This window comes from Leuciscus leuciscus, assembly GCF_965113295.1.
Source record: "Leuciscus leuciscus genome assembly, chromosome: 15".
NCBI classification, from domain to species: Eukaryota; Metazoa; Chordata; class Actinopteri; order Cypriniformes; family Leuciscidae; genus Leuciscus; species Leuciscus leuciscus.
The window spans coordinates 27,623,141-27,642,074 of NC_138739.1; the positions used below are offsets into that span (position 1 = coordinate 27,623,141).

At 37.7% G+C, this 18,934-nt stretch overlaps 3 protein-coding genes across 6 annotated transcripts in view; all 3 read right to left on the minus strand.

The window, feature by feature from the left end:
• Positions 1 to 2,712: 2,712 nt before the first annotated feature.
• LOC309475898 (interferon-induced protein 44-like) lies at positions 2,713 to 8,498 on the minus strand. Its single transcript, XM_082138876.1, has 8 exons — positions 7,513 to 8,498; positions 6,889 to 7,399; positions 6,677 to 6,731; positions 6,408 to 6,603; positions 6,162 to 6,314; positions 5,904 to 6,075; positions 3,908 to 4,008; positions 2,713 to 3,830 (listed from the first exon to the last, which is right to left on the minus strand). The coding sequence occupies exons 2-8, from the start codon at positions 7,397 to 7,399 to the stop codon at positions 3,645 to 3,647; spliced, it is 1,374 nt and encodes a 457-aa protein (XP_081995002.1). The 5' UTR covers positions 7,513 to 8,498; the 3' UTR covers positions 2,713 to 3,644.
• A 2,935-nt stretch (positions 8,499 to 11,433) lies between these two features.
• Positions 11,434 to 18,934, minus strand: part of LOC309475893 (interferon-induced protein 44-like) — a 49,918-nt gene continuing 42,417 nt past the window's right edge. For 2 of the 4 annotated variants that reach the window (XM_082138866.1, XM_082138865.1), the window contains exons 5-9: positions 14,198 to 14,393; positions 13,952 to 14,104; positions 13,695 to 13,866; positions 12,630 to 12,730; positions 11,434 to 12,552 (exon numbers count right to left, since the gene is read on the minus strand). In XM_082138866.1, coding sequence (XP_081994992.1) covers positions 12,367 to 12,552; positions 12,630 to 12,730; positions 13,695 to 13,866; positions 13,952 to 14,104; positions 14,198 to 14,393 — 808 coding nt within the window. In that variant the 3' untranslated portion in view covers positions 11,434 to 12,366. Of the gene's footprint in view, positions 12,553 to 12,629; positions 12,731 to 13,694; positions 13,867 to 13,951; positions 14,105 to 14,197; positions 14,394 to 14,466; positions 14,522 to 14,678; positions 14,892 to 14,975; positions 15,448 to 16,084; positions 16,807 to 18,934 lie in introns of those variants that run through there. The other 2 variants (XM_082138868.1, XM_082138864.1) reach the window with 2 other exon arrangements.
• Positions 16,883 to 18,934, minus strand: part of LOC309475894 (interferon-induced protein 44-like) — a 31,036-nt gene continuing 28,984 nt past the window's right edge. The window contains exons 3-9 of the mRNA XM_082138869.1: positions 18,845 to 18,914; positions 18,565 to 18,760; positions 18,303 to 18,455; positions 18,026 to 18,197; positions 17,848 to 17,939; positions 17,541 to 17,770; positions 16,883 to 16,965 (exon numbers count right to left, since the gene is read on the minus strand). Of these exons, the coding sequence (XP_081994995.1) occupies positions 17,585 to 17,770; positions 17,848 to 17,939; positions 18,026 to 18,197; positions 18,303 to 18,455; positions 18,565 to 18,760; positions 18,845 to 18,914 (869 nt within the window). The 3' untranslated portion in view covers positions 16,883 to 16,965; positions 17,541 to 17,584. The remainder of the gene's footprint in view (positions 16,966 to 17,540; positions 17,771 to 17,847; positions 17,940 to 18,025; positions 18,198 to 18,302; positions 18,456 to 18,564; positions 18,761 to 18,844; positions 18,915 to 18,934) is intronic.

Genomic DNA, 18,934 nt, shown 5'->3' on the forward strand with positions numbered 1-18,934 from the left:
TAAATAATAAATGTTTGTTCAATAGATATAGGCTATCTGTCATAATTTTCATTTTAAAAATACAGAAACAAGATTCTTGAGATCTTTGTATTTAAATTGCTACATAAGTCTAAAACATAAAATATATATATATCAAATATTAGATTAAATTAGCACAGAATCAACCTTGATCAAGTCAATGATCAGCCAAATTTCCAAGTCCATCATCAAAAGCGTTTATGAAAAAAGTGCTGAGCAGAATTTGTGCCATCGAGTGGTATAAAAGAGAATTAAGTCAAATGCGCATTTTACCCCGGTGTGACTTTATAACTGTTGTAACCTGTATATCATTTCAATTTATACTTTAACTGTATAATATTAAATTAAATGTCTATATACTTCCATAGGATGAGGCAGCTCAGAGAGTGAGAGCCCATCATCAGACAGTTAAACTGGCATTGCCATTGAATTATTTAATTGGAAGAGTAATTATAACAACATAACTTGATTTTGCACTAAATCCTAATTGTAATCTTATTGCCCATATAAAAGAGTTGTTTTTAATTCTCTGTATTAAGATGATACTGCCTCATTCAAACTCCTTATAGTGCCCCCTTTTTTGGTTTAAGCCACTGCCCCTCAAAATGTCTGTGCACGGCCCTGTTGTACGGTTACCGGAAGCCAGGTGTGAACTTGACCTGTTTGTGCGCTTGTTTTTTTTCTTGTTTTTTCTGTTATACTTGGTTTGTTTTTGTTTGATTCAATTTGTGTTAGAACTTATTAAGCTTTGTTAGTGTGCTTTAATTCTCATGTGAGATTAAGTTACTTTGCTGTCCTGTTTCCTTTATTATTGAATATTTGAGAGCGGTAACGCTGTGTTTTGGGCTGGATAGAGGTAAAAGGGAGTTATGTCAAGTGACTTACATCGCACACACTTAGGTTTTATGTATTTTGTTTAGACCCACTAGGTTTAGGGGCATGTGCCATTCATTGTAATTTTGGTTTTGATAGGTAGAGTAGGGAAGTATACGACGTCTAGGACGTTGAAGACTTTCTCTTTCTACCTTTTTCTTTTGTATTAGATTAGTTGAAATGGGTTAGAAAGATTCCTTCTGTTTTATTCTTTTCTTTGTGTTGGCACTGTCCAATTATTCCCTTTTTTTTCTTTCCAGGTCTGGTATAATGTAATTTGCTGGTTTTTCCTGTGATCTTTCATTTTCATTGTAAATATTAATTAATGTTGCCTCAATTGTTTTTTTGTTCTTCTCTCTCTATATGTACCATTATATAGGCCTATCGATATATCTTTTAGCAGGTTCTTACACATAATAAATGTTTACATTTTCTGCTACTTCGCAATGGTCTCATTCATTTTCCCAGTGTTTTAATGGTAATAGTTGTTGACGGGTGGCCTAATGTTTCCCTTCTAACTCCGTAGACTTTTAAAAACAGTGAAGGGTCGTAACATACATGACACCTGTTGGACAGTAAAATATATTTAAAACATTTTGATATGCTAAACAAAGTTGTTGTATCTTGGTAATTTTTGCCATCTTACAATCAAGTCAGTTTGGGATTATATCCAGAAAGTAACATAATAGTTCATTGACATGAAGGATGCAAATGTTGCAAATGAAGGATAAATCTGGGTATAACCTTGGCCAAATTACCTCTGATGGTGTCAAGAGTAGAGAAAAATAAGCACTTGATACTTCAAAAAGAAGCATCATACAGGCCTCCAGGGTGATACCGCACATTAACCCAGTGTCATAATATTTAATAGTGATCAGGAAGCCATACATACAGTTTTTGCTTTTAAATATAAGGAATGGCTCATTCCAAAATGGACTTTACTCATGGAAAGTTGCATTTCTTTAGAACAGTGTGAAAGTCCTAATTTGTAATATTATACTGTAAACTTGATAAGATACTGATCTTACACCATTCTTTCATTAATTAAGCCACAGTAAATAAGTGTAATACAAGTAATACACCAATTGTCTGGCTTAAAAATACATTATGGCAACTAAGCCACCTATATGCTATTCAAAGCCAATGTAACGATATGGCTGCATTTTAGCCGGAACTGAGGAAAAACTAAACGAAAAGCATGTTAAAAAAGGTTGCTCTACACAGGACCAACATCATCCAGATAGTCGTCTGCAAAGATGAGCATCTGCTGTAGAACGGTGAGAAGCAGGAAGTCACAGTTGAGCTCCAGCTCCAGCTCCTGACTGTAGCCTCCAATGACTACTGAAAAGGTTCTGTTACTAAGACTATTTAAACCAGATAAGGGCACTTCCTCGGATGCCCACACTGTACAAGTCGTGAAAACAGAATGCCATCAACAGTGTCGAACGCTGCACTCAAATCTAAAAGCACTAAAATGACTGAGTCCCCAGAGATAATATTCTATGTTGTAGTTGTTTGAAAATTATCATTGATCTTTTCGTGTAATAGACTTAAAACTAAGAGTTGAAAATGAATAGCAACATGAGGAAGAGGATGACACCAGATGCCTCGCACATTTAATTGACTAATCACACCCGTTTTTCCGTTAAAATTAAGGTGGGTAGCAGATTTTCACCCATCTTGGAGGCATTTTGACTCTTTTGTTTACTTTAGCAAATATTAATGATATTTTTAATTGAGTCAACTAGTCTATGTAAACAATCTGTGCTACATTTTTGTCTTAAACTATCTAGTAGACATTAATGCCAAATACATACATAGTAGGCCTACAAAATAGTCAAACTTTATTAGTCCTCATACAGAGTGTAAAGTCACAATAGCCCACAAATCAAAACAAAAGTGAAGAATTATAGAACATCAGTCTTGAAGATCAAGCGTAAAAAGTACAGAGAAATTACACAAATTGAAATAAAAAATAAAAATAAAAAGTGTACTCACTGTAACTTATTATTAAAAAAAAGAAACATTAAACTTTTCACAGCTCAATGAAATATGAGTATAAAAGTACTGAATGTTTCTGCATAAAAGCAAATGATGAGTGTCCAGATCACAGACCTGCAAACTCACAAAAGATAAAAATGGCATGTTTATGAATGAAATTCATAACAAAAATTTTATAAAAAAAAATAATACTGTGACCGCGAGAACCTGTGCTGGACGCCCCTCACCTCTGCTTTTGCCTCAACCTTTAGCCAGGACCAGCTCCATCTGCACCTCAGCCCTGATTCAACCTTACATAATATGCCAAAGCCTGTGTTTCTGTTTAAAGCAAAGACTCCAGTGTGCGTGCTGATTGGAAAATACTAGAGACATCCTCTGCCCTACATGACACCCAAGCGGCAGCATATTACATGATATATGACCAAGGTGACGGTCAAATGCAAATACTCTATTGCGAAAAGTTTTAATCTACGGAACAGTAGACAATGATTCTGATTGGCTAAAAGACACATTTCCGATTCTTGTGAGGTTTATTGTGCCTGTAATTTCACCTTGAACACCCCCTAAAAAAAATTTGTATCTACACGATTCACATAAATGCATATTTTGAATAAAAACGCCAAATTTCGCCGAAAAGCAACTAGTTTGGAGGTATAGTGATCAGCTTTCCTTACGCTATGTAAATGATTCGCAGAGCTTTCGATTTGGCCATTTTCAAATCTGGTATCAGCCACAAGAACTGAGAAAAAACCTTATATAGGGTTGCCCTCCACAGGACGTATATCATCAAAATAGTCGTCTGCAAAGCGGAGCATCTGCTGTAGCGCCGTGAGAAGCAGGACGTCACAGTTGAGCTCCAGCTCCAGCTCCTGACTGTAGTTCTTCACCGGTAACACACAAGACACCGGCACACCTAACCGAGAGCTCACCTCCTGAACCTGCAGAGACAAAACAACATCTCAGTCACTCGGAGTCCTGTGGGAACAGCTCATGTGATCATGTGACCATGTCTCACCTTCGTCTTGATGTAGGAACTGACATAAAGGCTCTGAAGATCTTCCTCCACTAGAGGACATGCTTCATCTACTTTTGTCATCAAGACAATCTGAGCGATGCCTGAAAATGTTGAGATGTGTCACATGCAACTATCAGGTTGCTCAATGTACATCCTACTTTGGATTAGTCACATGATTGGCATTAATATCAGTGTTTCCCCTAAGATTTTTTTCAGGGAGGGTGGTAGATCCCCTGAAAATAGTGTCACGGAGCGGGTGTGTTACGGATACGTGGTGTAAAATTTTTAGTAATCAAAAATCATGTCTAATTAATTGAAATCATGAGACTTTTATTATAAACAATTTTAAACGTATACAATATTTAAAAATAGGGATGCACCGATTGGGAAATTCTGGGCCGATACCGATACCGATGTTTAACATAACAACTTGGCCGATGGCCGATGCCGATGCCGATGTTTTTTCTTTTTGTTATTTATTCCTTCTTTTGTGCCACGGAAACATACAAGTCTTTCGGCTCTTGATCACACTATCCTAGAATGAGCACAAATTCAATCAGACCAATTTATGAAACAAAAAAAACCTTTAATGTCACTTTCTGGTTGACAGTTATAACCTTATTTATAAGTTCTTTTTCAGTTGTTATGAAGAGCAATATGAGAGAGAAATTTGGTAATCATTGTCTGACCCAACAAAAAAAACATTATAATATTCATTTTATTTTTCGTGTTCGCATTTATGAGGGAAAAAACACGGGTGAATGTTCATACCAAAATATTAAATTTTAAGCGCGCACGCGCTCTTCTGCGAGAGAGAGAGAGAGAGAGAGAGCCCCGACCGCGCGCGCGCTCTCACTCACTATTCAGAGCGGTCAAGCTTCCCCGTACTTTTTGACAAGAGTCCTTGACAGGGAGGCCAGAGTTTCTTTGCAGCTCAAGTCGGCGGCGGTGTGTACAGTTAACGCTCTATCTGTTGACGGCGCTGAGGGAAAAGCTCCCGCCACTGGAAGAAGCAGTCGCCGCCCATTTGTGTCCTCCTGCGCACCCATCAAAGCCGTGCAGAACGTCTTCAGCACTCGCGGATCGTGCATACTCCGCCGCTTCTTCTGCTACACACCATGGTCGTTCTTTTCTCGAGAAAAGGAGTTTTCTCATAGAAAATAAATAAATAAATGCGTCATTGTACCCAGCACTTCTGAAAATGCACTTCCGAATGCGTCTCTGTCCCCAGCATATCAAACCAAACTGACGCCCATGTGACATCGGCGAATGTCATTTTTATTTCCCGATGGCCGATGGCAGTTAACGAGGCAAATATCGGCCGTTACCGATGTTCAGCCGATGCATCGGTGCATCCCTATTTAAAAATAATTCTATAGAATGTTTTTTTTCACACAAATTCGGTGTTGTGTTCTCTCTGGTAATCAAATGAAGACGTAAAACATTAATTACATTTCTTTTAATCATATGAAATTAAACAAACTTTTTGTCAAACAGCGTGCAGCACAATGGGCTTTACTGTTAAAAAGAAAATATGGAAGAAAAATTGACTATTCCTTAAAAAAAAATTACGTTTTGATGATAATTTATTTGTATTAGTGTCAGTATTATTATTACATTGAGACGTATCTAAATTCTACTGTACTACAGTAATATATTTGTCAAGTTAAACCGAACTTTTATTTTGACGGGTTGCCGTGATGACCTTTGAGTTATTCTGTGTTTGTGACATGACGATAGTTTTTTTTTTCAAATGAAGCGGTTGCTTACGAAGTGACTTTCAGAGCGGATCTAGAGTCTGGAGATGAAGTTCATGCATTCGTGTCCTCATAGGCAAAAAAACAGTGTCACACGTGCTTCAGCGTGTTTTGATCTGATCTGATTTGATTTGATTTGAAGTGTACTGAACTGCTATATCACAGGGGGGTTCGTTTTGAGGGGGCGGGCCCCCCCAAAAAAAACAATGGTAGGGGAAACACTGAATATGTTTACTTACCCAGTGAGTTCACTTTTCTGCGTATGGCAGCGAGTTTTTCCTCTAGTTTGCTGGACATGAGGGAGATTTTGGTGGCGTCGATCACATACACCACACAGTGAATCTTCTCCTGTAGAGATGCAGGTCTGGAGGCCTTTTGCTCATCCGGTTGAAATGGTGCCATGGGGTTGAACTGAATTGAAAGTAATGGAAATGAAAGATCAATTTGACTAATAAATATACATTTCCAAGCCCAGAAACATTAAACTATTCACTTACTTTATAGCGGTCTGGTACGTGACCTTGAAGAATGCTGCTGATGTCATCAATATCCAGTCCTGCACCTGATTGTTCCTCGAGTCCCATGGTGTCACACAACACAAATGGCAATGGTTTTCCTTCACGACCGTCATTCACTGGGTATGTGCGAAACTACCAACAAACAGGAATCATTATTCGTTGTGGAACATTAATTGTTTTATGTCACAAGCCAAGGCAGGTCCTGAAGTCCTGTTGAATCTGTACCTGTACGGTCAGACTAGTGCCTGCAGATCCTGACATGGCTTTATTGGTCACATGACCAGTGAAGATTGAGTTGATGGAGTTGAAGAAACTGGATTTTCCAGCACCTACAGGACCGATCATTAGGATTCGAACACGGCTGATAGACGTCATCAGGGGTTTATGATTCCTGATCAATCCCATGACCTCGTCTCTTCGTCTACAACAGATCGGTTTTATCATTTCATTTTTCCATAGGAAATTAACAAAACAGAGATTAAGAAGAAACATACTCAGCTGTCCACATAATATTCCTCCATGGTTTCTCCTCAATGCTGACTTGAGGCTCTGGGAATTGTTGAATAAAGATAGAATTTTTTATTGGAGTATTGTTAAAAGACAACAAATAAGTTCATTATATTAAAGAGACAAAAAAAAATGTTTTACTTGATTTTGAGTGTAGAATAGGCCTATAGGTTGGTAATAAAGCTGATGATTGACTTACCCTGTTCCACTTTATACACCTCACATTCACTCAGTTGAGAGTCATTCCCATACATTGATGCGGTTTTAATGTTGAATGCACCCTCTCCTTGATAATGCACAGCTGGTTGGTTATTGTAGCAAAAGTACAACTGTTGGCCAAAATTGGGCCATTTAGCATCATCGTAACGTGCATTATATCCACCGTTAACTTTGATGTAGCTACAGGTTCCACCTTGAAAGCTGAACAGGAAAGCTTCCTCATCTGTAATTTGCTGTCCACTTTGAGCATAATCTACACTAGTGTATCCACCAAAGATGTAGCCTGATCTGTTATAGGCTACAAGTAAAGTTGGACCCTGACGGTCACATCGCTGATGAAAAGCAGAAGCATTATATCCATGAACAGAAGCTTTGTAGAGAAGAGTCAGTTCAACATTTCCTAGTGAAGCACAGAGCTGCTCTTTTCGCTCTTCGGGTAAATTAGAAGTGAGGGGATCTGTGCTGACTTTTCTAACTTTGGCTTTTTGCATCTGTGACAAAAGAACATATAAGTTACAAAAAGCACTTTTCTAGGAGAAAGTGCCATTTGTGTATCAATACTGATAACAGGAATTACAGGCTAATCTTACATACTGGAACTTACGTTTCGTAGAACACTCGCTCTTTGCTAGAAACTTCGAAATGCTGCTTCTTTTGTGGACTTCGACCCGAGACGAGCAACGCTCTAACTACACTGATATTTGCATTGGCGTGTTTCTGATGGTGATATTACTGTTATATAAAAAAACGTCTCTATGAGAGCACTCATCTCTTGGAGATTTTTTTTTTTTTTTACAATAGTGACGTTGACACTGAACCTCATAGGATTTAAAGGTGCAGTACATATAAAGAAAGGAATAGTAGGGGAGAACAGGTATGGTTGTAACACTTTCTGCTTTACCGTGATCAATTTAATATCAACGTCTTTCTGTAATCTGATAATTATATTTAAGAAAACTGTCCAAATTAAATTTCAATGAATCTTGTTAGCAAAGGAAAATACTAGAACAGAGCATCATACATGCCTTTGGTAAAAAGACAGTAACACAATCATTCATTAACACTCAGGAAATTTAAAACCATTACAGCCCCAAAAGAAAAATCTCCAACAGCAGCGATTTATTAGGAAGGTGTTCTCCACATGACAAACATCATCCAGATCAGTCATCTGCAAAGTTGAGCGGTGAGAAGCAGGACATCACTGTTAAAAGTGAAAGTGACATGTGAATGCAAAGTATGGGAACCCATACTCAGAATTTGTCCTCTGCATTTAACCCATCCAAGTTACGAGTAGTGAACACAAACACTGCAAACCGTGACAGGACACACACACCCAGAGCAGTGGGCAGGCATTCACAGAGGCACCCGGCGAGCGATTGGGGGTTAGGTGCCTCGCTCATGGGCACCTCAGTCATTTCCTGCCAGTATTGAGAATTGAACCCATAGCCTTTGGGTTACCATCTGACTCTCCAGCTCCAGCTCCTGACTGTAGTTCTTCACCGGTAACACACAAGACGCCGGGCACACCTAACCGAGAGCTCACCTCCTGCACCTTCAGAGACAAAACAACATCTCAGTCTCATCATGCAAACGCAGCCGTCCTGTTTTGCTGGAGGAAAATGAGGGGTGAACGCAGCAAAAACTTTTTGCAGTGGATGAGAAACTAAAAAAAAAAAAAAAAAAAAAAAACTCCATCTGTAACCCAAGTATATTGTTCAAACCAAATGACTTTAGCAAAGTTTATATTAATTGATTGATCATCAATTTGAGTTATTTTGATAAATTAAATAATAAATGTTTAATAAATATAGGCTATCTGTCATAATTTTCATTTTAAAAATACAGAAACAAGATTCTTGAGATCTTTGTATTTAAATTGCTACATAAGTCTAAAACATAAAATATATAAAATAGTAGATTAAATTAGCACAGAATCAACCTTGATCAAGTCAATGATCAGCCAAATTTCCAAGTCCATCATCAAAAGCGTTTATGAAAAAAAAGTGCTGAGCAGAATTTGTGCCATCGAGTGGTATAAAAGAGAATTAAGTCAAATGCGCATTTTACCCCGGTGTGACTTTATAACTGTTGTAACCTGTATATCATTTCAATTTATACTTTAACTGTATAATATTAAATTAAATGTCTATACTACTTCCATAGGATGAGGCAGCTCAGAGAGTGAGAGCCCACTGAGCATCAGACAGTTAAACTGGCATTGACATTGAATTATTTAATTGGAAGAGTAATTATAACAACATAACTTGATTGTGCACTAAATCCTAATTGTAATCTTATTGCCCATATAAAAGAGTTGTTTTTAATTTTCTGTATTAAGATGATACTGCCTCATTCAAACTCCTTATAGTGCCCCATTTTTTGGTTTAAGCCACTGCCCCTCAAAATGTCTGTGCACGGCCCTGTTGTACGGTTACCGGAAGCCAGGTGTGAACTTGACCTGTTTGTGCGCTTGTTTTTTTTCTTGTTTTTTCTGTTATACTTGGTTTGTTTTTGTTTGATTCAATTTGTGTTAGAACTTATAAGCTTTGTTAGTGTGCTTTAATTCTCATGTGAGATTAAGTTACTTTGCTGTCCTGTTTCCTTTATTATTGAATATTTGAGAGCGGTAACGCTGTGTTTTGGGCTGGATAGAGGTAAAAGGGAGTTATGTCAAGTGACTTACATCGCACACACTTAGGTTTTATGTATTTTGTTTAGACCCACTAGGTTTAGGGGCATGTGCCATTCATTGTAATTTTTGTTTTGATAGGTAGAGTAGGGAAGTATACGACGTCTAGGACGTTGAAGACTTTTTCTTTCTACCTTTTTCTTTTGTATTAGATTAGTTGAAATGGGTTAGAAAGATTCCTTCTGTTTTATTCTTTTCTTTGTGTTGGCACTGTCCAATTATTCCCTTTTTTTTCTTCCTTTCCAGGTCTGGTATAATATAATTTGCTGGTTTTTCCTGTGATCTTTCACTTTCATTGTAAATATTAATTAATGTTGCCTCAATTGTTTTTTTGTTCTTCTCTCTCTATATGTACCATTATATAGGCCTATCGATATATCTTTTAGCAGGTTCTTACACATAATAAATGTTTACATTTTCTGCTACTTCGTGATGGTCTCATTCATTTTCCCAGTGTTTTAATGGTAATAGTTGTTGACGGGTGGCCTAATGTTTCCCTTCTAACTCCGTAGACTTTTAAAAACAGTGAAGGGTCGTAACATACATGACACCTGTTGGACAGTAAAATATATTAAAAACATTTTGATATGCTAAACAAAGTTGTTGTATCTTGGTCATTTTTGGCATCTTACAATCAAGTCAGTTTGGGATTATATCCAGAAAGTACCATAAGAATTAATTGACATGAAGGATGCAAATGTTGCAAATGAAGGATAAATCTGGGCATAACCTTGGCCAAATTACCTCTGATGGTGTCAAGAGTAGAGAAAAATAAGCACTTGATACTTCAAAAAGAAGCATCATACAGGCCTCCAGGGTGATACCGCACATTAACCCAGTGTCATAATATTTAATAGTGATCAGGAAGCCATACATACAGTTTTTGCTTTTAAATATAAGGAATGGCTCATTCCAAAATGGACTTTACTCATGGAAAGTTGCATTTCTTTAGAACAGTGTGAAAGTCCTAATTTGTAATATTATACTGTAAACTTGATAAGATACTGATCTTACACCATTCTTGCATTAATTAAGCCACAATAAATAAGTGTAATACAAGTAATACACCAATTGTCTGTCTTAAAAATACATTATGGCAACTATATGCTATTCAAAGCCAATGTAACGATATGGCTGCATTTTAGCCGGAACTGAGGAAAAACTCAACGAAAAGCATGTTAAAAAAGGTTGCTCTACACAGGACCAACATCATCCAGATAGTTATCTGCAAAGATGAGCATCTGCTGTAGCGCGGTGAGAAGCAGGACGTCACAGCTGAGCTCCAGCTCCAGCTCCAGCTCCAGCTCCTGACTGTAGCCTCCAATGACTACTGAAAAGGTTCTGTTACTAAGACTATTTAAACCAGATAAGGGCACTTCCTGGGATGCCCACACTGTACAAGGCGTGACAACAGAATGCCATCAACAGTGTCGAACGCTGCACTCAAATCTAAAAGCACTAAAATGAGTCCCCAGGCCAGAGATGATTTTCTATGTTGTAGTTGTTTGAAAATTATCATTGATCTTTTCGTGTTATAGACTTAAAACTAAGAGTTGAAAATGAATAGCAACATAACGGGCTGTTATCGTACAGCTTTAATAACTGGAAGAGGATGACACCAGATGCCTCGCACATTTAATTGACTAATCGCACCCGTTTTTCCATTAAAATTAAGGTGGGTAGCAGATTTTCACCCATCTTGGAGGCATTTTGACTCTTTTGTTTACTTTAGCAAATATGAATGATATTTTTAACTGAGTCAACTAGTCTATGTAAACAATCTGTGCTACATTTTTGTCTTAAACTATCTAGTATACATTAATGCCAAATACATAGTAGGCCTACAAAATAGTCAAACTTTATTAGTCCTCATACAGAGTGTAAAGTCACAATAGCCCACAAATCAAAACAAAAGTGAAGAATTATAGAACATCAGTCTTGAAGATCAAGCGTAAAAAGTACAGAGAAATTACACAAATTGAAATAAAAAATAAAAATAAAAAGTGTACTCACTGTAACTTATTATTAAAAAAAAGAAACATTAAACTTTTCACAGCTCAATGAAATATGAGTATAAAAGTACTGAATGTTTCTGCATAAAAGCAAATGATGAGTGTTCAGATCACAGACCTGCAAACTCACAAAAGGTAAAAATGGCATGTTTATGAATGAAATTCATAACAAAAATTTTATAAAAAAAAAATAATACTGTGACCGCGAGAACCTGTGCTGGACGCCCCTCACCTCTGCTTTTGCCTCAACCTTTAGCCAGGACCAGCTCCATCTGCACCTCAGCCCTGATTCAACCTTACATAATATGCCAAAGCCTGTGTTTCTGTTTAAAGCAAAGACTCCAGTGTGCGTGCTGATTGGAAAATACTAGAGACATCCTCTGCCCCACATGACACCCAAGCGGCAGCTTATTACATGATATATGACCAAGGTGAAGGTCAAATGCAAATACTCTATTGCGAAAAGTTTTAATCTACGGAACAGTAGACAATGATTCTGATTGGCTAAAAGACACATTTCCGATTCTTGTGAGGTTTATTGTGCCTGTAATTTCACCTTGAACACCCCCTAAAAAAAATTTGTATCTACACGATTCACATAAATGCATATTTTGAATAAAAACGCCAAATTTCGCCGAAAAGCAACTAGTTTGGAGGTATAGTGATCAGCTTTCCTTACGCTATGTAAATGATTCGCAGAGCTTTCGATTTGGCCATTTTCAAATCTGGTATCAGCCACAAGAACTGAGAAAAAACCTTATATAGGGTTGCCCTCCACAGGACGTATATCATCAAAATAGTCGTCTGCAAAGCGGAGCATCTGCTGTAGCGCCGTGAGAAGCAGGACGTCACAGTTGAGCTCCAGCTCCAGCTCCTGACTGTAGTTCTTCACCGGTAACACACAAGACACCGGCACACCTAACCGAGAGCTCACCTCCTGCACCTGCAGAGACAATGCAACATCTCAGTCACTCTGAGTCCTGTGGGAACAGCTCATGTGATCATGTGACCATGTCTCACCTTCGTCTTGATGTAGGAACTGACATAAAGGCTTTGAAGATCTTCCTCCACTAGAGGACATGCTTCATCTACTTTTGTCATCAAGACGATCTGAGCGATGCCTGAAAATGTTGAGATGTGTCACATGCAACTATCAGGTAGCTCAATGTACAACCTACTTTGATATTTATGCCAATCATGTGACTAATCCAGTGTTTCCCCTAGGATTTTTTTCAGGGAGGGTGGTAGATCCCCTGAAAATAGTGTCACGGAGCGGGTGTGTTACGGATACGTGGTGTGAAATTTTTAGTAATCAAAAATCATGTCTAATTAATTGAAATCATGAGACTTTTATTATAAACAATTATTAAACGTATACAATATTTAAAAATTCTATAAAATGTTTTTTTTTTCACACAAATTCGGTGTTGTGTTTTCTCTGGTAATCAAATGAAGACATAAAAAATGAATTACATTTCTTTTAATCATATGAAATTAAACAAACTTTTTGTCAAACAGCGTGCAGCACAATGGGCTTTACAGTTAAAAAGAAAATATGGAAGAAAAATTGACTATTCCTTAAAAAAAAAATTACGTTTTGATGATCATTTATTTGTATTAGTGTCAGTATTATTATTACATTGAGACGTATCTAAATTCTACTGTACTACAGTAATATATTTGTCAAGTTAAACCGAACTTTTATTTTGACGGGTTGCCGTGATGACCTTTGAGTTATTCTGTGTTTGTGACATGACGATAGTTTTTTTCCAAATGAAGCGGTTGCTTACGAAGTGACTTTCAGAGCGGATCTAGAGTCTGGAGATGAAGTTCATGCATTCGTGTCCTCATAGGCAAAAAAACAGTGTCACACGTGCTTCAGCGTGTTTTGATTTGATTTCATTTGATTTCAAGTGTACTGAACTGCTATATCACGAAAATAATAGTCGCTTGAGTTACTACATGTAGCTCGTGCGTCCATTTATTTATTTTTTGGAATATATTTTTGTCATTCTTTCAGGGGGGTCGTTTTAAGGGGGTGTCTTTGGTACAATGGTAGGGGAAACAATGAATATGTTCACTTACCCAGTGAGTTCACTTTTTTGCGTATGGCAGCGAGTTTTTCCTCAAGTTTGCTGGACATGATGGAGATTTTGGTGGCGTCGATCACATACACCACACAGTGGATCTTCTCCTGTAGAGATGCAGGTCTGGAGGCCTTTTGCTCATCCGGTTGAAATGGTGCCATGGGGTTGAACTGAATTAAAGTAATGGAAATGAAAGATCAATTTTACTAATAAATATACATTTCCAAGCCCAGAAACATGAAACTATTCACTTACTTTATAGCGGTCTGGTATGTGACCTTGAAGAATGCTGCTGATGTCATCAATATCCAGTCCTGCACCTGATTGTTCCTCGAGTCCCATGGTGTCACACAACACAAATGGCAATGGTTTTCCTTCACGACCGTCATTCACTGGGTATGTGCGAAACTACCAACAAACAGGAATCATTATTCGTTGTGGAACATTAATTGTTTTATGTCACAAGCCAAGGCAGGTCCTGAAGTCCTGTTGAATCTGTACCTGTACGGTCAGACTAGTGCCTGCAGATCCTGACATGGCTTTATTGGTCACATGACCAGTGAAGATTGAGTTGATGGAGTTGAAGAAACTGGATTTTCCAGCACCGACAGGACCGATCATTAGGATTCGAACACGGCTGATAGACGTCATCAGGGGTTTATGATTCCTGATCAATCCCATGAGCTCGTCTCTTCGTCTACAACAGATCGGTTTTATTATTTCATTTTTCCATAGAAAATGAGCAAAATAGAGATTAAGAAGAAACATACTCAGTTGTCCACAGAACATTCCTCCATGGTTTCTCCTCAATGCTGACTTGAGGCTCTGGGAATTGTTGAATAAAGATAGAATTTTTTATTGGAGTATTGTTAAAAGACAACAAATAAGTTAATTATATTAAAGAGACAACATTTATATTTGTACTTGATTTTGTGTGTAGAATAGGCCTATAGGTTGGTAATAAAGCTGATGATTGACTTACCCTGTTCCACTTTATACACCTCACATTCACTCAGTTGAGAGTCATTCCCATACATTGATGTGGTATTAATGTTGAATGCACCCCCTCGTTGATAATGCACAGCTGGTTGGTTGTTGTAGCAAAAGTACAACTGTTGGCCAAAATTGGGCCATTTAGCATCATCGTAACGTGCATTATATCCACCGTTAACTTTGATGTAGCTACAGGTTCCACCTTGAAACCTGAACAGCAAAGTTTCCTCATCATCATCTGTAATTTGCTGTCCACTTTGAGTATAATTTACACTAGTGGCTCCACCTTGAAAGCTGAACAGGAAAGCTTCCTCATCTGTAATTTCCCGTCCGCTTTGAGTATAATCTACACTAGTGTATCCACCAAAGATGTAGCCTGATCTGTTATAGGCTACAAGTAAAGTTGGACCCTGACGGTCACATCGCTTGTGGAAGGTAGAAGCATTATATCCATGAACAGAAGCTTTGTAGAGAAGAATTAGTTCAACATTCCCTAGTGAAGCACAGAGCTGCTCTTTTCGCTCTTTGGGTAAATTAGAAGTGAGGGGATCTGTGCTGACTTTTCTAACTTTGGCTTTTTGCATCTGTGACAAAAGAACATATAAGTTACAACAACAACAAAATCTCAATGCGGCCTTCTTAGGAGAAAGTGCCATTTGTGTCCACATATCTTAATACTGATAACAGGAATTACAGGATAATCGTTTGAGAAACTTAACTCTGTTTATGTAAACTAAATTTAAGAAATTCAATTTTTAAATGTTCATATTTACTTTCTTTATTGAATGAATTAGAACCAATTTGGATTCTAACTTGTGTTTGTTTTTATTAAAACTTAAATATGCTTTCACTTTTACTATGTAGTTCATATAAAATGTTTTATACATTTCAGAGAAAAAAAAGAATTCTTTATTTGATTGTTCTTTCTGACATCATATACAGGATTGAAAAATTCGGACACTGAAAATTCGTCTGATCATACTGTTGAAACAGAAATCAGATTTAGTTGAAATTGTAAATATAAAAACTTTATAAAAAATAATAACGGTCTTGTCCGTCGACTGCATGTTTACATAGAAAACCAAATTCGTTAGCCTCATAACATAATTGCCTATCACAATTTGGCCAAAAAATGACTTAGGCAATAATGCTATGAGGCTAACGCAATATAAAAACAATGTAAAAACACAAAAAATAATTGAAACTGAATATAAACAATGAAAAGCTTCAAATTAAAGACAACCGATGAAATGATATTCAATAACCGTTTGCTGGAAGATTACATTGATTTTATATCAGATAAATAACTTAGTTTGAAACCTGAAGTACTTATCAGTTATTGAGTGCATTATCTGCAAATTAAGTGTTGCTGTCGATAAAAAAAAAATTAATTACCTTCTTAGAACACTCGCTCTTGCTAGAAACTTCGAAATGCTGCTTCTTTTGTGGACTTTGACCCGAGACAAGAAACGCTGTAACTGCACTGATATTTGCATTGGCGTGTTTCTGAGGGTGATATTAGCTATATAAAACGTCTCTATAAAAGCACTGACACTAAACCTCAAGGGATTTAAAGGTGCAGTACAAATAAATAAAGGAGTAGTAGGGGAGAACAGGTATGGTTGTAACACTTTGTGCTTTACCGTGATCAATTTAATAATAAACATCTTTCTGTAATCTGACAATTATAAAAATGTCCAAATTAAATTTCAATGAATCTTGTTAGCAAAGGAAAATACTAGAACAGAGCATCATAAAAAAGACAGTAACACAATCATTCATTAACACTCTGGAAATTTAAAACCATTACAGCCCCAAAAGAAAAATCTCCAATAGCAGCGATTTATTAGGAAGGTGTTCTCCACATGACAAACATCATCCAGATCAGTCATCTGCAAAGTTGAGCGGTGAGAAGCAGGACATCACTGTTAAAAGTGAAAGTGACATGTGAATGCAAAGTATGGGAACCCATACTCAGAATTTGTCCTCTGCATTTAACCCATCCAAGTTACGAGTAGTGAACACAAACACTGCAAACCGTGACAGGACACACACACCCAGAGCAGTGGGCAGGCATTAACAGAGGCACCCGGCGAGCGATTGGGGGTTAGGTGCCACGCTCATGGGCACCTCAGTCATTTCCTGCCAGTATTGAGAATTGAACCCATAGCCTTTGGGTTACCATCTGACTCTCCAGCTCCAGCTCCTGACTGTAGTTCTTCACCGGTAACACACAAGACGCCGGGCACACCTAACCGAGAGCTCACCTCCTGAACCTGCAGAGACAAAACAACATCTCAGTCATCTCAGTCTCATCATGCAAACACAGCCGTCCTGTTTCTCTGGAGGAAAACAACTGTGGTGTGATGAGGGGTGAACGCAGCAAAAACTTTTTGCAGTGGATGAGAAACAAAAAATAAAAAAAACTCCATCTGTAACCTAAGACGCATATATACACCTAGTGAGACATAGCAGTACTACATTTTGTTGAAAAAAAAAAAATATATATATTTAGAAATTTTTAAATGTTTCACTAATATATATTTTTTTATACATGGACATGATAAAGTCTTTGAAATGTGTATTATTCATTTTTATTTTGCACAGGTGTAAAATACATTTTCAAGCTTAAATCACAAAATAAAGAAAGATCCATTTATCAAAAGAAGCGTGTTTTTAAAAAAATATATTCTTTATATTATTCAGTTTTAGCATATTGAATTCTCAAAAAAAAAATCTGGTAATTTGTAGGCAAGTAGGCCTACCTTATTTGCATTTTCTTTAATGCATTTTCTATGACTAAAAAAAAGAACTAGACCAGGAAAACAGAACAGAATAACAATCTTCTAACTTAAGATCAAGAAGTATCTATCCCGATCTATGACACACAGGACTTTATTTGGGTTTGTCCTCCACGGGACCAACATCATCCAGATAGTCGTCTGCAAAGTTGAGCATCTGCTGTAGCGCCATAAGAAGCAGGACGTCACAGTTGAGCTCCAGCTCCAGCTCCTGACTGTAGTTCTTCACCGGTAACACACAAGACACCGGCACACCTAACCGAGAGCTCACCTCCTGCACCTGCAGAGACAAAACAACATCTCAGTCACTCTGAGTCCTGTGGGAACAGCTCATGTGATCATGTGATCATGTCTCACCTTCGTCTTGATGTAGGAACTGACATAAAGGCTTTGAAGATCTAGAGGACATGCTTCATCTACTTTTGTCATCAAGATGATCTGGGGAATGCCTGGAATTAATATGTCACATGCAGGTAGCTCAATGTACAACCTACTTTGGATTAGTCACATGATTGGCATTAACATGTTCACTTACCCAGTGAGTTCACTTTTTTGCGTATGGCAGCGAGTTTTTCCTCTAGTTTGCTGGACATGATGGAGATTTTGGTGGCGTCGATCACATACACCACACAGTGGATCTTCTCCTGTAGAGATGCAGGTCTGGAGGCCTTTTGCTCATCCGGTTGAAATGGTGCCATGGGGTTGAACTGAAATGAATGTAATGGAAATGAAAGATTGTACTTGTTTTACTTTTACGATTTTACTAATAAATATACATTTCCAAGCCCAGAAACATAAAACTATTCACTTACTTTATAGCGGTCTGGTACGTGACCTTGAAGAATGCTGCTGATGTCATCAATATCCAGTCCTGCACCTGATTGCTCCTCGAGTCCCATGGTGTCACACAGCACAAATGGCAATGGTTTTCCTTCACGACCGTCTTTCACTGGGTATGTGCGAAACTACCAACCAAGAAGAGAAACACATCAAGACCTGAAGTCATCAAGAGCTGTTCCTCGACCTGAAGAGAGACTTCTGTAGGAAACACTATGAATCCTGTTGAATCTGTACCTGTGTGGTGAGACTAGTGCCTGCAGATCCTGACATGGCTTTGCTGGTCATGCGGCCCATGAAGACGGAGTTGATGGAGTTGAAGAAACTGGATTTTCCAGCACCGACAGGACCGATCATTAGGATTCTGACCCGACTCATAGACGGCATCAAGGGTTTATAATTCCTGATCGATTCCATGAGTTTGTCTCTTTGTCTACAAAACAAATCACAAATTTTATTTAATCAAAATGACATTTTATTTTTATTAATGAATGATCTCAGCAACAGAAAAACATACTCAGCTGTCCACAGAACATTCCTCCATGGTTTCTCCTTGACACTGACCTGAGGCTTTGACAGAGTTCTTCCTGTTGGAGTAAAGTAAACA

What these genes read in the sequence shown, in the direction of transcription:
- LOC309475898 (XM_082138876.1), bottom strand. Translation starts at nt 7,399, where the DNA reads ATGCAAAAAGCCAAAGTTAGAAAAGTCAGCACAGATCCCCTCACTTCT. An exon ending in GGTGTATAAAGTGGAACAGG is followed by an intron (nt 6,732 to 6,888) that starts GTAAGTCAATCA and finishes AACAATTCCCAG; the next exon opens with AGCCTCAAGTCAGCATTGAG. An exon ending in CAGAAAAGTGAACTCACTGG is followed by an intron (nt 4,009 to 5,903) that starts GTAAGTAAACAT and finishes CAACATTTTCAG; the next exon opens with GCATCGCTCAGATTGTCTTG.